Source organism: Cricetulus griseus, chromosome 2, assembly GCF_003668045.3.
Source record: "Cricetulus griseus strain 17A/GY chromosome 2, alternate assembly CriGri-PICRH-1.0, whole genome shotgun sequence".
Classification (NCBI taxonomy): domain Eukaryota; kingdom Metazoa; phylum Chordata; class Mammalia; order Rodentia; family Cricetidae; genus Cricetulus; species Cricetulus griseus.
Window position 1 is genome coordinate 85,663,632 of NC_048595.1, and position 19,570 is coordinate 85,683,201.

The following is a 19,570-nucleotide window of genomic DNA, read 5'->3' on the forward strand; positions in this document are numbered from 1 at the left end:
GTGTGGAACAATTTGAGAAGTACTGGTATTAGCTCGTGTTTGAATTTCTGGAATAATTCTGCAGTGAAGCCATCTGGCCCTGTGCTTTTTTTGGTTGGGAGGCTTTTGATGACTGCTTCTATTTCATTAGGGGTTATAGGATTTAAACTGCTTATCTGTTCTTGGCTCAATTTTGGTAAGTAATATCTATCCCCAAAATTCTCCATTTCCTTTAGATTTTCAAATTTTGTGGAGTACAGCTTTTCAAAGTATGATCTGATGATTCTCTGGATTTCCAGTGTCTGTTGTTATATCCCCCCTTTCATTTCTGATTTCGTTAATTAGCATGCTCTTTCTCTGACTTTTGGTTAGTTTGGATAGAGGTTTGTCTATCTTGCTGATATTCTCAAAGAACCAACTCTTTGTTTCATTGATTCTTTGTAATGCTTTCCTAGTTTCTACTTTATTAATTTCAGCCCTCAGTTTGATTATTTCCTGGCGTCTACTCCTCCATGGTGAGTTTGCTTGTTTTTGTTCTAAAGCTTTCAGTTTTTCTGTCAATTCTCTAGTGTAACTATTCTCCAATTTCATGTGGGCACTTAGTGCTATGAATGTTCCTCTTAGCGCTACTTTCAGAGTATCCCCTAAGTTTGGGTATGTTGTGTCTACATTCTCATTAAATTCTAGAAAGTGTTTAATTTCTTTTTTATTTCTTCCTTGACCCAGGAATGGTGCAATTGGGTCTTATTCAATTTCCATGAGTCTGTATGTTTTCTGTAATTTGTATTGTTGTTGAATTCTAATCTTAAAGAGTGGTGGTCTGATAAGATACAGGGGGTTATTTCAATTTTTTTTTTATCTGTGGAGGTTTGCTATGTTGCCAAGTATGTAGTCAATTTTAGAGAAGGTTCCATGTGGCTCTGAGAAGAAGGTATATTCTTTTGTGTTTGGATGGGATGTTCTATAGATGTCTGTTAATCTCAATTGGGCATAACTTCTGTTAGATTTGTTTCTTTGTTAGGTTTCTGTCTGGTGGTCCTGTCTAGTGGTGAAAGGGGGTGTTGAAGTCTCCTACTATAAGTGTGTGTGGTTTTTATGTGTGGTTTGAACTTTAGTAATGTTTCTTTTACAAATGTGGGTGCCTTTGTATTTGGGGCATAGATGTTTAGGATTGAGACTTTATCTTGATGGACTTTTCCTGTGATTAGTGTGAAATGTTCTTCTTCATCTCTTTTGATTGATTTTTAGTTTAAAGTCTAATTTGTTAGACATTAGGATGGCTACACCAGCTTGTTTCTTGGACCATTTGATTGGAAAATCTTTTCCCAACCCTTTACTCTGAGGTAATGCCTGTCTCTGAAGTTGAGGTGTGTTTCTTGGGAATAGCAGAAGGATGGATTCTGTCTTTGTATCCATTCTGTTAACCTGTATCTTTTTATAGGCAGGTTAAGACCATTGATGTTGAAGGTTTTTAATGTCCATTGATTGTTGGTTCTTGTTTGTTTTGGATTTATTGTTGGTGGTGTCATTTGTGTGGATTTCGCCCTCCAAATTTGTGTTGGTGAAGTTGGATTATCTATTACCTGTTTTTGTGAGTGTAGTTATCTTCATTGGGTTGGAGTTTTCCCTCTAGGACTTTCTGTAGTGCTGGATTAGTGGATATGTATTGTTTAAATCTGGTTTTGTCATGGAATATCTTGTTTTCTCCATCTACAGTGATTGAAAGCTTTGCTGATTACATTAGTCTGGGTTGGCATCCATGTTCCCTTAGTGTTTGTAGGACATCTATCCAGGACCTTCTGGCTTTCAAAGTTTCCATTGAGAAGTCAGGTGTGATTCTGATAGGTCTGCATTTATATGTTACTTGACCTTTTTCCTTTGCTGCTCTTAATATTTTCTCTTTATTCTGTAAGCTTGGTGTTTTGATTATTATGTGGAGAGGGGAGTTCTTTTTGTGATCCAGTCTATTTAGTGTTCTGTATGCTTCTTGTACTTTCATAGGCATATCCTTCTGTAGGTTGGGGAAGTTTTCTTCTATGACTCTGTTGAATATGTTTTCTGTACCTTTGAGCTCTATTTCTTCACCTTCTTCTATACCTATTATTCTTAGATTCAGCCTTTTCACAGTGTCCCATATTTCCTGGATATTTTGTGTTAGAGATTTGTTGGACTTGAGATTTTCTTTGGTTGATGACTGTATATCCTCTAGCAAGTCTTCAACAACTGAGATTCTCTCTTCCATCTATTGGTTATACTTATATCCTTAGGTCCTGATCTTTTATCCAGCCTTCGTATTTCCAGCATCCCTTCTTTCTGTGTTTTGTTTGTTGTTTCTATTTCAGATTTTATGCCTTGAAGTGTTTCCAGTACTTCCTTCACTTGTTTGGTTGTTTTTTTCTTTAGATTCTTTAAGAGAATTCCTTATTTCTTGAATTTTTGCTTGTTTTTTCTTCTATTTCTTTAAGAGATTTTCTTGTTTCCTCTTTAAGGGTCTTGAACATCTTCATAAAGTAGATTTTTAAGGCTGTCTCTTATTCCTCTGTGTTGTGCTTTTCAGAACTTGCTGGTGTGGAGTCCCTAGATTCTGGTGGTGTCATATTGGTCTTTCTGTTGAGTGTGTTCTTATTCTGCCTTCTTCCCATCTCTTCTTCCAGTGGGTGCAGGTGGGGTCTCTCTATATCCTCTTGTCACCCAGTGGTGTGTGTGGGCCAAAACTTCAATGTCTGTAGCTATGGATGGTCTTGCCTCTCCTGGTAGTCTCCTCACTCAGGAGAGGTCAGGGCAGTGGAGGGGGAAGGAAGAGTGAGGTATTTCCAGACTCATGGAGGTGCTTCCTGTCTGGGCAGGTCCACTCTTTGCAGGCGAAGGCCCTGAGAGATCCTGGGGTGATGGAGACCTTGGGCAGGAGTAGGGCTCAGGAGTGGTCAGGGCGGCAGAGAGGGAAGGAAGAAACTTGTCTACATTTTTGAATTCTCAGGTTTAACTAATCCAAGATCAGCACTAAACTTCAGATGTTGGTCCTTATCTTTTACTTTGCTTGAGATGTGGTCTCATCACCAACCAGACTCAGGAGTGTGTCATGTCTCTGCCTCCTTTCTCACCACAGGAGCACTGGGATTTCAGGCAGTAGCTGTTGAGTCCAACTTTTATGTGGGTTCTGGGGATCTGAACTCATGCTCTACTTCATATCCACTACACTATCTCCCCAAGTCTCTATAGCATTTCTTAAGGAGCACTCATTGTTCTAAAGGTATGTGCGCAAGTGAATTGTGCAGGTTATTTAGTCCCTTAGAGACAACATTACACTCAAGATAATTTAAAAGTCTGCACCTTTGAGCAACTTTAAATGATGATTGAATGTTTTGCTTTTGGTTTTTTGTTTATTTATTTTGTTTTTTGTTTGTTTGTTTTTCTTTTACATGACAGGGTTTCTCTGTATTGCTTTAGAACCTGTCCTGGAACTCAATCTGTAGACCAGGCTAGCTTCAAACTCACAGAGAACTGCCTGCCTCTGACTCCCAAGTGCTGGGATTAAAGGCATGTGCCACCAACATCCGGCAATGATTGAATGTTAATACCACAATAGTCTGTCATTGACAATTAAGACCATTTTGAGTAGGACCAGAAATCTTTGGGCACTTCAGAATTTATTTTTAATTTTGGAATATTTTTACATGTACAATGTGATATATTGGAGATGGGACTTAAGTCTAAGCATGACATTTATCTAGTTTTTATGTACACATAGCCTGAAGGACATTTTATAGAATAGTGTCAATGATTTTTTTCTGTGGACAGAAGTTTCATTGTTGGAAGTTTCCACTCATGGCATCAAGTTGGTGCTAAAACATCCCTATTTTGTACCATTTTGAATGTCAGATTCTCAGATTAAGGATCCTGCACTCATAATGCAGCATCTAATCCATGAATAAAATTCAACCCTAAATCATTTGGGGTTTAATTTCTGCTTTTTAAAGATATAAACAGAGTACTTTGCTCCATGTTTAATTAATGTGATTATTTGTACAAGCAAGTATGAAGAAGAAAAAAATACAACAAACTTCCAAATATCATTTACTTGGAATGCTAATAAATGTCACAAATTAAATGTGTTTTTAAAAATAAATTTACGTAACTATAACAAATAAAATACATCATAAGTTCATGAACTTAAAAGTCTCCCTTCAATCCTTGTTCCTCTGAGTTTTCCATTTCTTTGTGGATTTGACTTAAAATTGCTCTGGCTTTCTGAAGTGTTGCAGACTAACATTGAAACCCACATATTTTTAATTGAACAATTAGATTTCCTGTATCTTTCATACATCCTAAACACCTGCTGATGTTTTCATTTCTGGTTATTAAAATATCTCATAAAATGCATAATTTCTTTCCTAATGACTTTTGGATCATAGATGATACTTCTATAGTTTCTCAGAAATATTCTCACACTTGAATTTTCCCAACTTGCACACCATGCTGCCCGGTGTCTGATGCTCATTGAGAAGGAGAGTTGGCCTGATAAATTTCTCTATCATTTTACCTACTGGAAACATCTAAGCATAGCATTGTTACTTCTTCCCTTTCACTGAGAACCACCACCCACCCTCCTCCCTTCTTGGCCACCCATGGAGGTTTCCTTTCTCTGGCTTTATCCATCTCTCAGAGGTTGACATGGCTCTTTTGGTTTTCCTCCTAGCAATTTGGACTAGGGCACAAGGAGCCCAAAGAGGGTAAAGTTTTGTTTTATTGTTTTGTTTTGGCTTTGTTTTACCAGTGATTAGGGAATATAGAGTCGTGCACAGGACATAGGCATCCCACCAATGTAAGTTAACTGAGTAAGGATGTGCAGAGAGGACTGGACGACATGCTGTGTTGCCTAGAAACAGAACACGGGTGGAAGACTGAAGGGAGTAGCCACCTCTATTCCTAGAGACCTCTTGTCTCTTCTTTCTCCCTGACCTTGGGCTGGGAAAGATATTCCTCTGTGCAAGCTTCCAATATACCTCCCACTTTGTTTCAGCCTACTAAGTAGATATTCAATCCTTATGAACCACCAATTGTGATTAAGGCATCTTTTGAAAAAATTTTAAATCTTAAAAATGAGCATGATCAGAATGTGTTATATACATGTTTGAAATGGTCAAGAAGCAAATGTAATAATAAAAAAGAAAGTGCTGTGTTTGACTTTGAAAATTAGGCAGCACAGTGTTATTTCCTAATAACCTGTAACCTAAGACGATCTTTAAAATGAAGATGTCTTTCGTTCAGTGGTAGCCATGAATTTTTAATTAACTAGTACTTATGCCTAACCTCCTTATGAAAATAATATAGCCTTTTGTAGCTTTTAGATGAAGCATAGTTTTGAATTCTTATCCTTCTTTATATTTGTGTGAATTCATTGATACTTATATGTATTAGTTTTTACTTCTGATGTTGGATACCAAACATTTTCCCATACAAGAAGCTCATCTCCTAAACAGCATGTTTCAAGTATATGTTATCATATAGACATAACCATGACTGAACTTCTCACAGTGTGTCTTTTGTATATCTGTGGTATCAAGGATGGAACCCAGGACCTAACACATACTCGACAACTGTTGTACCTCTGAGTTGCATTCCCAGCCCATCACTGATTTGTTAAATCTACTCATGGTCACTTGTTACTATAACATTTTATAATTAAAATACTTGTGCATACATTTTTCTCAACATCTTTCACTATTTCTTTTTCTTGATTTCCTTTCTTCTGAAATAGGATATTTTTATTACTAGATTTATGTTTTTTTTTCCCCATCGTATTAGATGGTATTCTCACTCTTCAATAATGGGAACTTTTTGTCTTTTTCTTGAATTTAATGAGAGTGCTTTGAGCATTATTTTGGCCATTAATTTTATCACAAATCTTATTTGTCTTATTAAGTAAACATTCTTCTATTCTTTGTTTAATTCATTTGCAAAATTATAAATGTATGGTCACTTGCCAATGATATTTGTAGCACTTGAGATTGTCTTTGTTGTTTGATTTTGCAATGTGAGTCACATGAATGAATTTTGAGCACTAAATGATATTTGGTAATAATATATAGACATATAATTAATTTATCATTTGCTATTATTGTTCCTATATTGTATGTGGGGTGCCTTGATGCATATGTGGATGTCAGAGGACAACTTGTAGGAGGAGTAGGTTCTCTCCTTCCACCATGTGGAGTCTGGTGGACTGAACTGAATCTGTCAGGTTTGGCCGCAAGCACCTTTACTCACTGAGCCATCTTGCCTGCTGGACTGTAGTTGTTTTATGGAGTGTTTTACAGCATCAACATTGGAGTTTAATTTGGTATTTATCTAAAGGTAAATTAGCAGTGTGCTTGCCTGTGCTAGGTTACCAGTGTGCTTGCCTGTGATAGGGCGTTTGGTATTCTGATGTCTCTGCCTTTACCATTAAGATTTTCTGGACCTCTAGATCTGGAAAGAATGGATGTTGGAGGTTGGCATGAGTAGGCAATTGTTTGGTCCTTGTAAATTTGTTTTGTTCTATTGTTTTGTAGTCTGAATTATGTCTGCTACTTGTCAACTCCTCTGCACCATTTTCTAATTTGGTTGTACTGTCCCCATGGTCCATTTCAAACTGATACATGTCCTTATTTAATAACTAAGGCATGTATGTGGGTGGATGAACTCTGGACACATAAATCTGAGAGTAAGTTTTCCTCTGACCCTCTGGTTCCTCGTGCTTAGGCCAGACTGTCACAAAGAGCCTAAAGACTCCCAGAGCCAACATTTTTTCCCATTCTAGAATTTCAGCCTGTGAATGTTGAGTACATACTTACAATAAATGAGACATACTAAATATGATTCATTTGAAACCATAAGATTAATGGGAAAGCTCCATTGCTAAAAAAAAAATTCACTTACACTTCTCATATTTTTGTCCCATTTGGTTTGTGTTCCCTTTCTCTCACCAAATTGCAAGGACAATTTTAGATAACATTCAACACAGTGTCTGGTGCATTATAGAGACACAATATGAATATAGCTGAAATAAGCTTGAAGATAATATTTGTCAATTTTCAGTTCAGAAGAGCACAATGAGATTCACTCTGACAGTTTTATTATTTTATCCTGCACATTGAACATATAGAGAGAAAAATTATAGCATATATTTATTGATTTATTTGCAACTTTTCATGTTAGTCTGGAGACATGGTTTGGTGTAACTCAGGCTGCTTTTGAACTCCTGACCTTTCTACCCCCATTCTGGATTACAGAAATATGTCACCATGCATGGCTCCTAGTCACCAACAGAGTAAGAATGTAAGGTTAATTTTTCACATTGAAGTCTACTTTAGGACACAGCCAGAAATACAAGCATCAATCTTAATTTGATAGAGTTAGAATGATGAAAAATGAACAGGGTTGCCAAGATGGGTTTGTTTTATGGCAGAAGAATTAGAAGTTTCTATGAGGTGAACTTTGAATCTAAACTCTGATAAACTAGTAAAAGATGGGAGATATTGAAAAGGTGAAAAGGAGTTATGAGGAATTTTCAGGCCCTAAAACGATAAGAAAATATTTTCTATTCCAATAGCCCCAACTGGGATGGCATAGCTAAATCAAAGTGAGGAGGTAGCATGGTAAACTAAAAAAGAGGCAGGCATGTGGGAAAGGGAAGTGGCTGGAAGGATTATTTAGACTGGATAGTAAAAGAACCTGGAAAAGAATTTGCGTGTCACTTTACAGGCAGACTGACAATATTGAAAGTTTGAAACAAGATTGCATTGGATTTCTGAAAAATAACCTTAATGGCAGGTCAGAAGACAGATTTGAAAAACTTCTTCATCTAGAGATGCTTAAACAAGTGCCTAGAACAAGACTGAGACAATGAGACTAAGAGGTAGGCAGGTAACCTGGGTGAAATGCATTGGTTTGAGTGGCCACTAAAAGTGACAGAATAGAACAAAGGCACCATAGGTTACTTCAGGATTTTAATCTTGAAAGACAAGAGGCATGGGGTCATATTAAGGTATTGAAGACAGATTATGGGAACCCTTATTTATGCATGAATTGAATTTACTGGGTTTAGAAGACTTTGTGGTACATTCAGGCAGAGATGCCCACTAGGGGAATCTTGGAGTTTCATGTGGGGGAATCTTGGAGTTGAATTTGATATAGGCCTAGGAGCCATTGACTTGTAGGTGAGACTCAAATGACATTTTCTGGGGAAAGCACAGAGATGAGGTAAAGAAAAATATGGAAATAATGCAACTCTACATGATAGAAGTAAATAAAAATTCCCTAAATATAATATTAGGAGATAGTTGTATTTTTGATGTGTGTGATGTCAGCCATACTCAAACATATGTTTACACACATATATTTACACAAGTACAGTATGTTCACACTTCAGTGCTCACTTATGGTGATGGCATTCTGTGATTGGTATTATCTTGCTAGAATTAATAGCTTCTGATTTATTTATTATTTCAAATTACTCTGAGATGCAACACCTTTTGATTATTTGTGCGTGTGTCCATGACTATTTACTCATGACATTCATAACTGTAAACACTAAAGGAAAATTGTGTGAAAATGTAAGACTTTGATAACTTTCTCAAATGACATTCCACGTTATGGGTCTTTTCGAGCAGTCTCTGCTTCTTTACACGTTTAATAACTTTAAAATATTTAAATAACCATAACCATGTGAGAAGTCAAAAAAAAGAATGGTTTTTATTATTATTTAAGTTACTATACTTTGGCATTAATAAAACTAAGTATTTTGGCACATTCTACCAATAGCCTGCTTACCCTCCCTCCTTCCATTCCTTCCTTGCTTCCTTCTTTTTTTTTTTTCTTTCTTTCATTGCCTTTGTTTGATTTGGTCAAAACACACACCTAGTTTCTTGTTATCTTTCTCCTTCTAGTTGGATATCTATACATTTTCTCTATCTTTTAAGGTCACTAAAACATGTTTGATAAAGATGAAGTGTATGTTTTTCCTTGTTTTCTAATGCTGAATACGCACACACACACACACACACACACACACACAGAGAGAGAGAGAGAGAGAGAGAGAGAGAGAGAGAGAGAGAGAGAGAGGAGTAACAAAACAAAGTAGCACTTTCTAATGATATGTCTTAGAATCTTAGACTTTCCAAAAACAATCTTATGTAATGGTGAAAAAAACTGAATCACTAGTTTATTCCGTATCTACTTGGGATCTGCTGAGGTTTTATAGTTGATCGAAGTTTCTACTTTTGTCTCAAGATAAATAATTTAGGGCTGGTGAGACGGTTCAGTGAGGAAAGGTGCTTACCACCGTACCTGATGATCCTAGCTCAGTCCCCATGTCCCACGTGGTAGAAGAGAACCAACTCTTGTAAGTTATCCTGCAACTTCCACACATGCACCAGGGCACACCCATGCCCCAGGAAATCAATAAACAAACATCATTAAAATTAAAATTATATAGTTTATTGTATGAATTACTTAATTTTATTCATATTGTATTCATTGAAAAGCATAAAAGTTCATTAACCTTTTGAATATTTTGGATTTCTTCTTACTGTAGCACTGCATGGAATATACTTCTAGATCCTCAAGTTCATATTGCCTTTCTTTCATTTGCAGAATATAAGAAACCTGCTCTAGATTTTCTGTGTTTGTTTGTCCTGGAGGGAAAATACAGTTCTCCTGGTCAGCACTGGCCAATCCTGTAGCCTCTAGCCATGTTTGTCTACTTAAATAGAAATTAATTAAAATTAAGGACAATTACCAATTTGGTTCCCAGCTGCAATAGACCCAAGTGCTCAACAGTCACATGTGGCAAATGTCACTGTGTTGACACACAGATAACCTGCTATGCTGCTAAGTTTTTGTAAACTTGGCACAAGCCAGGGTCACTTGAAAAGAGAGAATCTTAGCTGAGAAAATGTCTCCATCAGATTGGCCTATAGGCATGTCTGTGGGACATTTCTTATTTCATGGTTGGTGTGGGAGCATCCTGTCCACTGTACACGGTGCTCCCCCTGGACAGTTGGTCTCAGGTGTTAGAAGAAAGCAGACTGAGCAAATGAAAAGCAATCTAGTCAGCAGTTCTCTTTCATGGCCTCTGCTTCAGTTCCTGCTTCCAGGTTCCTGCTTGAGTTTCTGCCCTGGCTTCCCTCCATGATAGAATATAAATTGTAAACTGAGATAAAGCCGTTCCTCCCAAAGTTGCTTTTGGTCATGGTGTCTTATCACAGCAATAGAAAGCTGACTAGGACAACTGCCAACCAGAACAGAAAGTTCCCCTGAAAGAGCTGACCTAGCTCATCTGCTTTCAAGCAAACACAGCAGGTAGCTTACTTATAACCCTCTTCACGGTCACTTGGCTCAGTCATCAGCTTATTTTAACAATGATGATAATGGTCATAATGACAATAATAATAGATAGGAACATTGATAGCCCTGAGCTTTAAGCACTTACTTCTCCCACACATTTATTGTTAGTGACAAATGGTTTGTCACTATACCTTTGTTCATAGATAAGCAAAACAAGAGGAACAGGCCATTGGCTCTCTCTGGTTTCTTTGGTTATTCTCTAACAGGTATTATAAAGATGGAGTGGAAGATATAGATAGAATATAAGAATTCACTATGAAAAAAAAAGAACTAAATCCTAGTATGCATTTGCTGTATGCCCTAAACAAATAAAAACAGATTCAGAGAAGTGAAAAATGGACAGACTGGAATTAAGACAAAGCTGGCTGAAAAACTGAAAGGAATGGAATGGAGAGATAACTGAGCAAGATAAAGAAATATTGAAGCTAAAAAGATAAAGTACAATTCTAACCTCAATTCTTTTATTATGTTAAAAATGTATTCTTTGAGAATTTCATATATATATATATATATATATATATATATATATATATATATATATATATATCAAGGTAGAAGGGACTAAAATAATACCATTAAACAAAAAAGAGTCAGCAAAAAGGATATTCAAAAGGCTTGAGATGCTCCCACTGGACCCAGAGGGCATTAATATGAGATCATAATGAAAAAGAAGGAGAAGAAAAACTAGAATGGGTGACATCCAGAAGATGGTGAATCAACAAAGAAATTTCTTTTCCTATAAACTCCAGAATGTACATAAAGAAAAATTCCCAGAGAGTATCAGACAGTATAAAATGGAACTAATAGCTGGAACTCAAAGAAAGTTGGCACATGAAGGTGAGGGAGTCCCAATGTATCTTCCAGTGCTCGGTTTGTGCTTCATGGTTCCCAGCAAGAAAAAACACCATGTAGAAATCAAGTGGAAACTCTGACTTGCTATAATAATCTGCTCCATGGCGAAGAGGTCCTCAGACATGTCACAGGGTGGATTTGTTCACCGTATGAAGTCATTAAAGAGTGACTAATGACCTTCTCTAGATGGCATCCTTGGGACAGGCTGGCCATAATGGGCAGTTGCAGTTTGGTTCTCGAAGTGGCTCATGTTGTGTTCTGTAGTTTAAAAACCAGGGTTCAGGAGAAAGTGTCTCCTGCTTTTATTGTCACCTCCTTTTGTTTCCAAAGCATTTTTGCAACTGCTCTTTGGAGGACAGAATGCTTTGGGTAGGGGTGCAAGTGGGGAGTGCAGTCTTGTGTAAGGATGATGGATCTCCCTGTTAAACCTGAATTGCACAATCCTGCATTTTTATCATTCTGATGACTATTGCTGGACTTGGGAAGCCTCTTTTTCTTGCCAGCTGTTTATACAAGCAAATCAGAGGCTTGATACAATGCAGATGGTGATAACCTTTTGCCATACAGAATCCATGTCCTTCTTTTTTTTTTTCCCTTTGGCAGTAAATCCTTTGTCTCATTCAGTATTTTGGACCCCCAAAAAAATCTTTAGCATTTTTTAGTATTTCAGAAACACAAAAGAAAATTGTCAAACTTCTACCACATTCCCCAGCTATTATCACAGACCCATTTGGCTCTGAAGTCCTGGTATGAAAAAATGTTTTATTGAATCATGTTTTAATTCAAGAATAATGGGGTAAATAAATGGGGAGAGCTGTAAATTATATTCAGTAATACCTCCTCCCTCTTCCATCTTTAAGGCACATTCCAACCCCAGATGGTGTGTAATACTCTGCCTAGACCACTAGTCCTGCCATCATTCTTGTTATGTTCAGCTTTATGTATTGGCTTGCCAACAGAGCTGATGGCTCCTGGAAATACTCATCAGTGTCCCTGCAAAGAGAAAATAGCAGAATCACAACTTAAGGTTTTGTTTGTTTGTTTGTTTTTAGCTTTATTATTTTTCTTTGTATATACAAGTGTTTGATATTCATGCGTCCTTGGTGCCTGTGGAGATCAGAAGAGGGCATCAGATTTCCTGGAACTGGAGTGATAAATGGTTTTGAGCCGTCATGTGGGTGCTGAGAATTAAGCCTAGGCCTTCTGCAATATCACCCAATGCTCTTAACCAATAAACCATCACTCTGCCTCCCAACCAGCTTAAAGTCTGTGTGGCTGATGAGCAGTAACTGTGAGAAGGATGTGCTAAGTCCATACAGATGTGAAGGAAAGACACTAGGGTCACCTAAGGCTAACATTCCAGGAAAGGATTTGTTCGTTTTGGAAGGCACAAAAAGAAAATTAAATGTTATATTATTTTAAATGATTTTTATTCTTCAAAATAGTCATATATTTAAGCAATGTTTATTGACCATATCTACCCTCTATTACCTCTTTCCAACTCCTCCTAGAGTATTTCTTGTGTAAATAGTACACATATTTGCACACTCACCTTCCTACTATTTACTCAAGACCAACTCACTCCAGTATCCCAGAGTTTACCCACTCTGTGCATTGCACAAACATTTATGAGCACCTACTTTACTCATACACTACTCTTTATAGCATGATAAAAAGAACCATAATGTAAACGAAAATCTACTCTCCTCTCTTTCCCTTTTCATCATTATTTTCATATTTCCAGTGTCTCGCTTACAGTTAGCTGCCATGACCTCACTAATGGCCATTCAAACTGATTGTGGACATTGTAGAGTGTCTTTGGAGATGCAATTGAGACTTTTAAATGGAACTAGAAAAAACAGGTCTCTATCTCTATTTTTGCTCATGGTGAAGAGCAAAGATGGTGCACACACAACCCACTGCCTTCTGGAAGCTTGTCTTCAGAACATGGAAAAATAGAATTTTATAAACAAATTGCCTCATGTCATTCTAAACAGATAATTGGGCTTTTCCCCAGAAATAGTACTGAGTAATATGTGTCCAAATGAGTGTGTAAGCCCATTAAAATTATTGTTTATGCTTGTAGAACTTTACCCTTTAATGTATATATATACTACAAATGTAAACACACACACCCCTCATATGTATACATTAAATGTGAGTGAGGCACTTAAGGGCATTCAGTTTCTCATCTTCATCTATACCCAAGCTACCCTTCATTGGCCTGCAAAAGGGACCTCACAGCTGCCTCTGGTTTCTTCAGTTTGTCTCTGATAGTCCTTAGACTTCTTTGTTTCCTGTCATGAGAAACCCCAGCCTGTGTTGTACATTTCCTGTCCTCGGATAGAAATCAAACACTTCCTTCACAAATTTCTGCCACCTTCTAATGGGTAATGGTATTTAAAGACTGCAGCCAGCTCATTTCTACTGGGGCTGGTCCTTGAGTTTGTGTGTGTGTGTGTGTGTGTGTGTGTGTGTGTGTGTGTGTGTGTGTGTGTATGTGTGTGTTTGGAATGGATTCCTAGAAGGGAAATCACTGGGTCAAACAGAATTTAGAAAAGACTTTCACAAGCGATTCTCAAGCTCAGCTGGCAAAGGAAACATTTAAGTCTAACCACAAATACTTCTAAAAAGAAAAAAAAGATGGTTAAAATTTCCTCTCCAAGTATAAAAATTATAAAGAAATAGTACCTCAAGCTCTATGGTATTAACAAGAACAGACAACCAGAAGAATAAAACAGAAAAGAATAGGCTCAGTCAGTGAATCATGTGGGGGAAATAATTCTCCAGTTGACTAAAAATGAAGGTACTCTCTACCATTCACTGAAGTAAAACAAAATTCAAAGTGAATTTAAGAATTTTTAGAACAAGCATTTGCAAGAGAATATATGAGTAGGTTTGACATATGGAAGAGAAATCACTGAGGCTTTCTCTTGAGCAAAAGAGAAGCTGCTGTTTCCTGGAAGCTGTTGACTGGGGGTGTTGTCTGCCCTCAGTGGATCTCACTGGGAGACAACCATACTTCTCACTGAAACGGCCCTTACCCCTGAAACACCCAGCTGCCACTCTGAACACCCTATGAGCTGTGCTAAGTCACCTTCTTCCCTCTCCTCCCTAAACCTCATCTCCTGTCCTGTAAATGTGTGGAGATGTAGAGGTCCAAATGAGACTCTACTTACCTCCCAAGATGCCACGAGATCCCACTGGGATGAGAAACTGTGTGTTTCTTACTGGACAACTAATGCTGAGTGGAATGCACATTCTGTGGACATTTCTTCAGTGTCGTATTGAGAATGGAGCCCATGTGTGGGTCATACTAGCCATGAGCTCTACCCCCAGGCTGGAACTTTTTCTCTGATATGCCTTTCCACCTGATGAAGAAATGAGGCCAGCCATCTATGGGCATCCAAGAAAACTCCAGAGTACAAGTTTCCAGTATTTCACTTTCTACAACTGAGTCATGTTTAGAATTCCTCCTCTTTCTTCCTTTTGCAAAGCTGCCTGAGAAATGTTCACACCTCAGATCTCTTCACTTCTATTTTCTGAGTTGTACAATGGTCTCATTCATGGTCATGCTGCCATCCAGAATATCCAAACGGAAGAGGATCTGTGACTCTGTGCCTCAAGAGGTGTCTATCTGTCATCTTCTCTGTGACTTAACTGGGTGGGTAGAGAGATTGGTACAGACTTCAGGGTCTTACCCAAGAGCATAACATCTCCTTTCTCTAGACTTTTCCCTCCCCTTCTCCCTAGAGTCTCTTGTCTGGGGATTAGAAAAGTCTCATGCTTGTCGTGCATTCATGCCAGACCACTTGTCCTTCATCAAGTGGGTGGTTTTTTAAACTGTAAGACCCAAGACAGTGAAGGCTGTTGATTGAGGCCCTGGTGTGTATTTGAGGAATGTCTGCTAACATTATGTATCTTGCTCTGTCACACACACAGGCCTTCTGTGCCTGTCTTTCTAGGCTCCCATCTGATCTAGCTTGCATTGCTGGACTTGATTCTTGGCGGGAGGAGGTGGGGTTAACATATTTAAACACCTCTTCTCAAACTGCTGGTGTTCTAGATGGTTCCTGGGGTTGTTTTCAGTTTGATTTTCTTTTAAATTCAGGTTAGGCAGCTTTAGTTGCTGCTCACGAATCAAAGAATAGTTCAATTATAAGCAGCACCCATTGATTATCTAGTGATAGACTTTCCTTTATACAGAAACTGTTCTTATAATTTGAAAAAAAATCTACTGAAGTAAATGAAATCAAACTTATCTTTCACATCATATCTCATTTTAATTTTGACAAAATATAGGGTATAATTGTTCCTATCTAGCCCACCTTCTAGAAAACAGGAAGTGGCTTTCCCATTATTACCTAATCAACCAAGCTGCCTCCTAAGATCTTGCTAGAAAATGTATCCTGACACTTCCTTGCCTTTCCCACAAAATTCTAGGGAAAAGCCACAATAGAAAATTGGATGGCACTACTAAATGCATGCCTGGAGTTCTTGTGCCTATGAGGTGTGATATTGTAAAGCATCCCTGGCAATGGAGTGGTAAAACTTCATTTTTGCCCTTGTCCATGGCAAAGGAGTTACACACATTGTAAAACAGAATGACCTGTCCTAAAACAATAAAGCTCAAATGTCAGCGTTCGTGGTTCCATGTTTTCTCACGAAGATAGGATGCTGCCAAAACCTGCTGATTTTATGTGAATCCTGGGTGGTCCAAAAAGATGAAGAATTGGATCAATTCTACATTTTTGAAGGAGTTGTGGAAAAACAAATATAGGAAAGAGGTCAGCCATCATAAACCCTGGAAAAGACACTTTCTGATGAATTTTTCTAGTGAGGTTGGGGGTGGTTTAGATAGAGAGATAGGTGCGATGTAGATGCATAGAACTCAGCATTGGTTCACGTTTCCAGGTCTGGAGAACTGATAGATTAGCTTCACAAAAAGTGGTAATTATTGAATCACTGTAAACCCTTGTTCTTCACTGACAAGCTCAGCAGCCATAAGGATGATGGTGATGTGGTTATAACGATGTTGATGATGACACATTTTACAGAGTTTTGCGGTTCATTTCGCCTCTGTGAGGCCATTGCAGATCCCAGTCTGTGCCTATTTCTATTTTTCTCTCACTGACGGCTGTTTCTCGCGTACCTGCCTTAGCCAGGAAAGGAAGCAGAGGGGCTGGCGCTACTCACACTGCATCTTCCCTGTGTCCTTACAGCAAATCCTTCGTCACTCTAGAGAAAACTCCACCAAAGTCATATTTCTCATCACCGATGGCTATTCCAATGGGGGAGACCCCAGACCCATTGCAGCATCGCTGCGGGACTTTGGAGTGGAGATCTTCACATTCGGGATTTGGCAAGGGAATATCCGGGAACTGAATGACATGGCTTCTACCCCGAAGGAGGAACACTGCTACCTGCTCCACAGTTTTGAAGAATTCGAGGCTTTGGCTCGAAGGGCATTGCATGAAGGTAATGGAAACTAATAGCATTACAAGTACCTTGAAATGTTTTTTGTTTCTCTCTCTCTCTCTCTCTCTCTCTCTCTCTCTCTCTCTCTCTCTCTCTCTCTAGATACATGAAACTCATTGAAGAGTAATTTCAAGCTCTCACACGGCTCTTGGCTTGTGACTGCTTTGGGTGTCATAAGATACTCTGAACTGCCCGGAGATGGCATGCTGACCTGGCAGCAAGCTTGTTTTGCTTTGTTTCTTAACAGCTGTGATACATTTTCCCTAGAACATCCATATGTTCCCACCTAGATCCACAGGATGAATTGAGGTGTGTTTGGAGGCCACACACGGAGTGGAAAGTCTTCACTGAGATCGCATTTACAGCTATCTGGACAGACGGAGTAAACATTCTGAGACATGAGCATTGAATCTCGCCAGAACGCTAAACACTTGACACACGCTTCTTGCCCTGACAACTAGGAGATAAATGGCTTTTGTCATAAGAGCGTCAGTCCTAAAGGGGGAGGAAAATTAGCAAATGTACTCATCAGAGTCCTTTACGCGCCATGCACATGAATATTAGGTGTACAGTTCTCAGTTAGATGGACTTGCCCGTTGTAATTTAAGCCAGGAGAAAAGAACACAGACGGTGAGGAGCTGACAAGAGATTTAGCCATGTGCCAAATTGGGCATGATCCTGGCAGGTACTAGAGTGAAAAATTTGGCATAAGTAGGAATCATAGCAATAGACTTGCACTGCCTGAGGCTCAAAAAACAAACAAAAAAACAGGTTATCCCTGGTGAAATTCCAAAACAGTTTTGAGTGGACTATCAGGCTATTGCTATGAATCTAATAAAAAGGGTTAGACTCTCTGGGGGTAGGGGTGAGGGTACTAGTTAAATTTATTGGTGGTAAGACTCTTAGAGAAAGGAGAGGAACTTAAAGCAGGGCTTGGAAGTGGGGAGGGTGGGTGAGTGTAGGGAGGAAAACCAGGCTTAGATTTAAGTCGTAGGCCTATAACTGAAGTTAAATTTTAAGAGTTAAGTCATAAAAATTCAGAATTCTTGGATTTGGATCCTAGTTTCATCATCTACTAAGTGAGTAATTTGGGGGTAAATTATCTGTCTTTTAACACTTCTTAGGTTTCTGGCCAATGGAATAGAGAATGAGAGTAGTACTTACTTCACAGGCTTGCTGCGGGAATAAAAAAGCAACTAGAAAATTGCTGATGAGGCCTACAAGGTGGATCATTGGGTAAAAGGTGCTTGCTGCTAAGATAGCCTAAGTGTGATCCCCAGGACCCACATGGTGAAAAAAAGGGACCGACGTATGCCCACATACACACACACTAAATAAATATAATAAGAAATTACCGATGGCACACTTAAAGTCTCAATAACTACTTTTATTGCTATCAATTACTTATTGTATATAAATGACAATGGGTTATTTGTTATTAATTGCTTCAGGCAATCCAGTCTTGGCTTCAACCCTCTCCTCTTTCATAATAGGAATTATGTAATTATATGTACCACAGTTTTCTCAAGAGAATAAAATCTCTGTATCTTACTATGGCTTCAGTGTCTAGCAGGTGGCCAGAAGTAACTGGCACTTCCTTTGTTTCTCCTTTCTTAGATAAAGTGGCATGCTGGCTGGGGAAGCAGAAGGGTTAGAGTTGGGGATAGTGGGTGTTACTAGATCAGAGTATGAAGTTATGGGCGTTGTGATCTATAGATGTTGTATCAAATTAATCTCTAGTCCAATTGTTCTCTGCCTTATGGGACCTGTGACTCTGCCCTAAAGTTATTTGGTGAAGAAATAAGGTCAGAAAAGGCTTTTAAGGAAAAGGTTGTTTTACTATCTATCACACACTGGACTTGCAAGGTGCCACATTTATTACACTAAACTCACATATAGAATGTGTCATACTTTGGTTGATTCTCCAGAAGAGTCTCTTACTGAGAAGGTATGACATCAGAAGTGAATCTAATGTCCTCTTTTCCATAGTCTTCAATTTGGATGGATCTGTTTAGGCTCCCTCCCAGACCATCTGTTTGTGAACACTCTCAGTAGTCTCAGGTTGTGGCATAGATTTCCACTTACTCCTCCCCTGGCCCCAAATACTACTTACCAACTTTCAGAGTCAGGCTTTTCTTGCTCCCTAAGGTCTTCTGTTGCCAAAAAACCTCTGGTCCAGTTTCTGAGAACTAATCCCCAGGGACCATTGTGTATACCTCTCACCCATATCCTGGCTTCTGGGCTGGAGTTTTAATGCAAGGCCTTGTTTTGCTGATCTCCTTTCCTTGAGACCAAGCCTTCCTCTAATTTTTGTTCCTTGCTGCCATACAGACTTAATATAAGGTCAGACATTTCATATTTGAGGCCATCTCTCATCTCCTTCACAGATCTTCAGCTGCAGACTGTTTTGCCAACAGTCACCCACTTGCATTCTTACTAGGGGCCCAGCCCTGTATCTGGACTTAGCAGCCTGACCCTAGCACTGGAATTCAGTCTAAGATTTCTTAACTTTTTCATCTGGAGATATAGACTTAGAGCTTGCTCTCTTTGAGGCCATCCATCCTGGCTCAGTCATCTGCAGCTTTAACCCTGCCTTATGTCTGTTTCTGCATGGCTGTGCTCAGGGATTCTTGGCATGCTTCCTCTCAGCTCTTGGCTAAAATACTCATAATTGTCTTTTTCTGCAAAACATGTGCTCCTATTCTTAACACTGAAAAGCAGCCTGGATTATGGCTGTTATTTAGCTTATGTGGTGATGCTCTTGGACAAATGACTACAGACACAATGCTATTTATTCTAGAGTCAGTAGCCCACAGTTGGTGCCCTTAGTGGTCAGGATTGTGGTTTTAGTTCTAACTTGAACAGAATTTGGAAA

At 38.7% G+C, this 19,570-nt stretch overlaps 1 protein-coding gene across 1 annotated transcript in view; it reads left to right on the forward strand.

The window, feature by feature from the left end:
• The window catches only part of Svep1 (sushi, von Willebrand factor type A, EGF and pentraxin domain containing 1), a 179,026-nt gene that overhangs the window by 15,025 nt on the left and 144,431 nt on the right, over positions 1 to 19,570 (forward strand). The window contains exon 2 of the mRNA XM_027403038.2: positions 16,440 to 16,695. Within this exon, the coding sequence (XP_027258839.1) occupies positions 16,440 to 16,695 (256 nt within the window). The remainder of the gene's footprint in view (positions 1 to 16,439; positions 16,696 to 19,570) is intronic.